The sequence below is a fragment of the Pteronotus mesoamericanus genome, unplaced genomic scaffold (genome assembly GCF_021234165.1).
Source record: "Pteronotus mesoamericanus isolate MK-2021 breed Mesoamerican mustached bat unplaced genomic scaffold, CSHL_Meso_final contig_1242, whole genome shotgun sequence".
In the NCBI taxonomy this organism is placed as follows: Eukaryota; Metazoa; Chordata; class Mammalia; order Chiroptera; family Mormoopidae; genus Pteronotus; species Pteronotus mesoamericanus.
The window spans coordinates 2,534,297-2,539,627 of NW_026555053.1; the positions used below are offsets into that span (position 1 = coordinate 2,534,297).

Here is a 5,331-nt window from a genome sequence, read left to right on the forward strand (position 1 = left end):
TGGGGGCAGTGGAGTCATAAGTAAGACTCTGGAATGAAAACTCGCATTTCCTTGGATTTTCTGTGATGAGATTCCAGCCCAGGTAGGTGGTGGAACCATGTGGGAGGCCGGTCCCTGTAGGTACTTCTTGGTCACTTCCCTGGTCCAGTGCGCCTTGGAGATGCCTCTCTGACACTTGGGTACCACTAGTCAATCCCTCAAGTATAACAATTCCCCACTTAGGCTTCTTAGCGGTCCCCCCTTTCTCAGCCCAGGGCCCAGCTTAGAGGAACTGGGGCGCAGCCACTCAGACATCGACGTGAGCTGCTTGTCTCAGTTTTTCCTGTGAGCCACGGGCCTGTTTCTCCATGTCGGGAGGCGTCCCGCCCTCTTGGACTCACACGTGCTGCCCCAGTTCTTTACTGAGAGGGAGGGAGGGAGTCATTTGTGGTGCCTTCACTGCTCTTCAGAGAGCCCTGCCACCTGCCCTCGAGCTCTCAGGCCCCCAGGGTTGGGGGGAGGACCTGCCGATCTTGTCGCATAGGTTCTACCTGGGCCCACCTGCTGGACTGAGCCTTCACATTTTAGCCCAAGGTGCCAGGAACCCTACGCACTGAAGGGTCCTGTGACAGGTGCCAGAGCTCACTCGGGGCGGGGGGTGGGTGTCCCTCGGCCAAGGAGAGACCTCACCTTCCATGTGAGGCCTGGCTGGTAGCAGCCTGGTCTGACGTTGGCGGGTAAATTAAGTTCCTGCAGGGTGCTCAGGAGTGTCTGCCATCCCTTTTGGTCTCTTCTTGCTCTCCTACTTTATTGAGGGGGCCAGCCTTTTCTTGGGTGGGGAGGGCCTAGGAGCAGGAGCGTTGGAGGGAGGGGGCAGGGTACTCCAGGCTAGTGAGGCCACCAAGGGTGGCCAGCCTGGTGGCTGTAGAGGGCCTGATACTAGGATGGGTGTGTGGCAGGAACAGCCTGAAGGCAGAAGGAGTCCCAATGCTTGGGAGCACTGCAGGTGGACTGGGCCCTTGGCTTAATTTGAGAGCTTGCTTTGTGCTGGGCACTGTTCGGGCAAGTAGCTTAACCAAACGGCCCTCGCTGTCGTGGAGCTCAGCCCTGTAAGAAACGAAGTCACTGTGACAAGTACCATATTTTGCTGTGTATAATGCATACGTTTTTGCCCAAATTTTTGAGGGAAAAATACAGATGCATATTTATACATGGGTAGTACCTGAAATACTTCTATCTGTTCATGTTTTGTAATTGTTACATAAAATTTCTTGTACCATAATATGTTCAAAAATAAACGCTAAAACTCCTTTGTAATATAAAATTATATATATATATATATATATATATATATAATATATATATAAATATAAAGTGAATAAAAACAATTGAAATTTTTTTCCTGAAATTTTGGGCCAAAAACATGGGTGCACGTTATACATGGGAGTGTACATTATACATGGCAAAATACCATAAAGAGATACTAAAGCAGGTTTAGCATAGTGATGCTCTGTAAGTTGGAGGGAGAGCCCCTCACGTAAGGTGACCTTAGAGCAAAGGCTGGGGAGAGGTGAGATAAGCCCTTCCCAGTTGTACCTGGGTCTCCACCAGGCTGAGGGGACAGATCTCTGACCTGCCGACTGGGTCGGGGTCCTGGGTGGGAAACAGCCCCTACTTCCTCGCCTTTCCAAGTCCTCACTAGCCTTTCCAAGGGCTCACCCTCCCTCCCTCGCCCCGGTGTGTGAGGAAGAGGTGCACTCCTCCTGGCCTGGACACATCCAACAGGCTATCTGGTCACAGAACCTCAGGGCTAGAGAGAAGGGGACCAGGACTACGGTAGGCGGGGCGGGGCCCGTAAGCAGGGGCCCCGCTCACCAGTGGCTGCTGCTGGCCACCTGCACTTCCGCCCCGCCCCACCAGGGGTCGCTGCCGTGCGCCGGCGTTGGTTCCGCGCGTCCCGGCCAAGGCGGAAGCGGCTTTCTAGCCTGCTCTTTATAGGCCTCCCTTCTGCTTCCTGTTTCCTCTTTCACCAGGGACCCGTCAAGATGGTAGGTTTTCTGCCACGAAACTTGTCTCCCGCAATCGACCTCCATCCTCTTCCTTCCGCGGCCTCCAGCCCGCAAAGAGGAGCACCGGGCCCTGTCAGGCTGGAGACTCTGCGGGCCTCTGGCTTCCGCGTTGATCCCCGCGCTCCAGCACCACCCGACCGGTCCTTTCCTTTCCCGGGCTTGGCCCCAGCCCGCAGACCCTGCTACGGTTGAGACGTGACGCCGCGCTCTTCCCAGGAGGGGTGTCCCGGCTCGCGATGACCCTGTCTTCTCCACCCGCAGGGCCGCGTTCGCACCAAGACCGTGAAGAAGGCGGCCCGGGTCATCATCGAGAAGTACTACACGCGCTTGGGCAATGACTTCCACACCAACAAGCGCGTGTGCGAGGAGATCGCCATTATCCCCAGCAAGAAGCTCCGAAACAAGATAGCGGGGTGAGTGGGGTGCGTGCCGGCCTGCGGGGACGGGTGGGTGGTGGGGCGCCGGGGCCTCCGGGGCTGCCCTGGGTCTGCCGTTCCCGACGTGGGGCTGGAGGGGGCGTGGGGACAGTGCCCTGGTGGTTCCGAGAACGCGAGTCTTCCCGATGCTCCCAGGAAGTGCTTTTGTAGGGTTTCTTGTTGTGACTGTTATATCTGGCCGTGACAGGATGGCCACGGTCAGACCTCCGGAAGACTTTGAATTTTGAATATATGTATATACGTTATCCTTGTTGGGGTCTTCCATTACCACTTACCCCTTCTGTACCCTCCCAGAAGACTTAATATTAAGAGCAGTAAACAGGGACTGGGAGGAGAGAAAGGGAGGCCCGGGGAGGATCTGATGGCTTTGATAGACTTGGAACGGGGTGTGATAGACAGGCGTGTTTAGATAGCAGAGCGGTGTGCGGTCCAGAGTCGCAGCTCCTAGGATGCCAGTCCTCTCTTCTCACTGTGGAAGAAACTAAAACTGTTGTTGGTCTGTCCGATGCCTTGTGCACCGGCGCCTGTTCTCAGTGTTTTTTCTTGGGCATTTGATCCCTGCAGCTATGTCACACATCTGATGAAGCGGATCCAGAGAGGCCCCGTGAGAGGCATCTCCATCAAGCTGCAGGAAGAGGAGAGAGAGAGGAGAGATAATTACGTTCCCGAGGTAAACTGTCTGGGTGTTGGTCTGGGCCTCTGGCTTCTCCGGGGAAAAGTAAAGCAGGTTCAGAGCCCTTCCAGGTGCTTGTTTTTTAAAGGGACCTCAGCTGAGTTGGAGAAGGAGGTCCTTTATCCATCATCCCTTTTTCAGCTGTAGGTGCCCACAGTCTACCTGCCTGTGGTGGGCTCTGTTGTGCCCTGTCGGGGCCAGTTAAGTTCATTCGGGTTTTCACACGGCTAGCCCTTTCTGGTGTTTGCCTTGTCGTGTCTTCTGGTTTGATTATTCGCCTTACCACAAACATTCCTGAATTAGTAACACAGTCTTAGAATTTCTAAACACCAGTAAGATGATCATAAGGGCACACAAAGGTAAGACAAGAACTAACCTTCTGGGCCTGTAATCCTTAAGCCGACTGCTTACCTTGTAGGATCCCTCCTGTCTCCTTTGCGAGTGCCCCTCTTTTTTTGTTTAAGAATAGTGGGAAAAGGGCAGGGAAGGTGAGAGAACTCACTGATGGATATTTTGGGCATTGCTTGTTCCTTCTAGGTCTCAGCCCTGGATCAGGAGATCATTGAAGTTGACCCTGACACTAAGGAGATGCTGAAGCTCTTGGTAAGTGTTTGCTCAAACCCTATGTGGGACTTCCCAGAAGCTTTCTACTGTCTGTAGTAATACCAGGTATCCTTCTCAGTGCCTTCCATACATTATTTCCTTTCATCTTCAGCTCTATGGCTGGCTCCTCCCATTCGCCCCCATAGTTGCATCCCAGGTCCTCTTTTTCATTCTGTGGGCTAACCCCTCAAGGGAGCTTGGTGTGATTTCCTGATGCTTATTGCTGGGCACTACTTAGATATTGTAGCTGTCCAGAGAAGAAAGTGATATATGGCTCTTCTGTGGCTTCTCTTAATACTTTTTCTACAAGTTTGGTGAACATAGTGTGGGCTTCAGAGTCCACTAGGCGGTTGATGATTTAGAGCAACTTTACATTTTTTATAATCATGAAATGCTTAAGACATTCAAAAAGGTACTAAACTCCCATGTACTCACCAACCAACTTCAGAAAAGCATTTCCAGTACAATTAAAGCCTGCTGTGAAAGCAGCCTTTTCGTTTCAATGTAAAAATTGGTTTTTGAGCCCAGTGTCTCACTCAGACTGAGTTGGCTTAAAGGTTGGCCCTGACCTGTCCTCTGACCCCTCTCCTGGGCCCCTCATGTTGATTGCCTAGGGAGTGCCATTTTTGAGGCAGGTTGGTCCTGGGAGAGGAAGTGGCACCCTGTGTGCCCTAGAGCAGTGATTCTCAGAGGGAGAGATACCCCCACCTCAGGACATTTGTTTTTTGTCACGGCTCAGGGGATCCTAGCGGACTCTGGTGGACAGAGACCAGGGATGCTGCTGAGCGTCTTGCAATGCACAGAGCGGCTCCCTGGCAGCGTACTGTTGAAGTGCAGGGCCCCGGAGATCTCGAGTAGACCCCCTATGAGTATTACTCAGGGGTGGGAAGGAGAAGGCCCTTTGTTGGGTTTCTTCAGGTCCCACTAACTTGACTGGACCCCAAGCTGGTGGGTGCTGACAAGCACAGCCCGGCCGTGGTCCTGGAGCTCTGACCATAGGCCTCACTGGTACAGCCACACTGAACCCATTTTGTTGTTCCAGGACTTTGGCAGTCTGTCCAACCTGCAGGTCACTCAGCCTACAGTTGGGATGAATTTCAAAACACCACGTGGAGCTGTTTGAACCCTTCTGCTGTAATATTATCAATAAACCCATCGACAACTTTGCCTGTGTCATTTGTGGGGTTGGGTGCTGGTGCAACAAAGGGCAGGAGTTCTTTCCCAGGAAGGGTGGGCTCAGCAGCCAGATCCTGGGTGGATGGGATCCGCTGGGGTTGTGGTCCCGCTGTGTGAGCGCGGGGAAGCGGGGAAGCGGGCCGGGCCGGGCCGGGGCTGCTGAGTAGCGGGAGAAGGCGCTGTTCAGTTGTGCTCTGCACACCTGTCTGCTCTTTACTGCTGGTGCTGATCTGGGTGTGTGTGCACCATGCGTATGTGTCAATCTCTGCGAGGAAGTGGCAGGACCCAGGTCTGTCTGCCTGTCCACTGATGGATGTCTGTTTTGTCAGATGCTGCATTCTAAAAATATTTTGTAATTTCAAACTTGGAGAGAAGCTGCAGGAATAGTGCAGAG

General features: G+C 53.2%; 1 protein-coding gene across 1 annotated transcript; it reads left to right on the forward strand.

Annotated features, from left to right (window-relative positions):
• The first annotated feature begins 1,919 nt into the window (after positions 1-1,919).
• RPS17 (ribosomal protein S17) lies at positions 1,920-4,926 on the forward strand. Its single transcript, XM_054588570.1, has 5 exons — positions 1,920-2,027; positions 2,310-2,461; positions 3,050-3,155; positions 3,696-3,761; positions 4,804-4,926. The coding sequence occupies exons 1-5, from the start codon at positions 2,025-2,027 to the stop codon at positions 4,882-4,884; spliced, it is 408 nt and encodes a 135-aa protein (XP_054444545.1). The 5' UTR covers positions 1,920-2,024; the 3' UTR covers positions 4,885-4,926.
• The last annotated feature ends 405 nt before the right edge of the window (positions 4,927-5,331 follow it).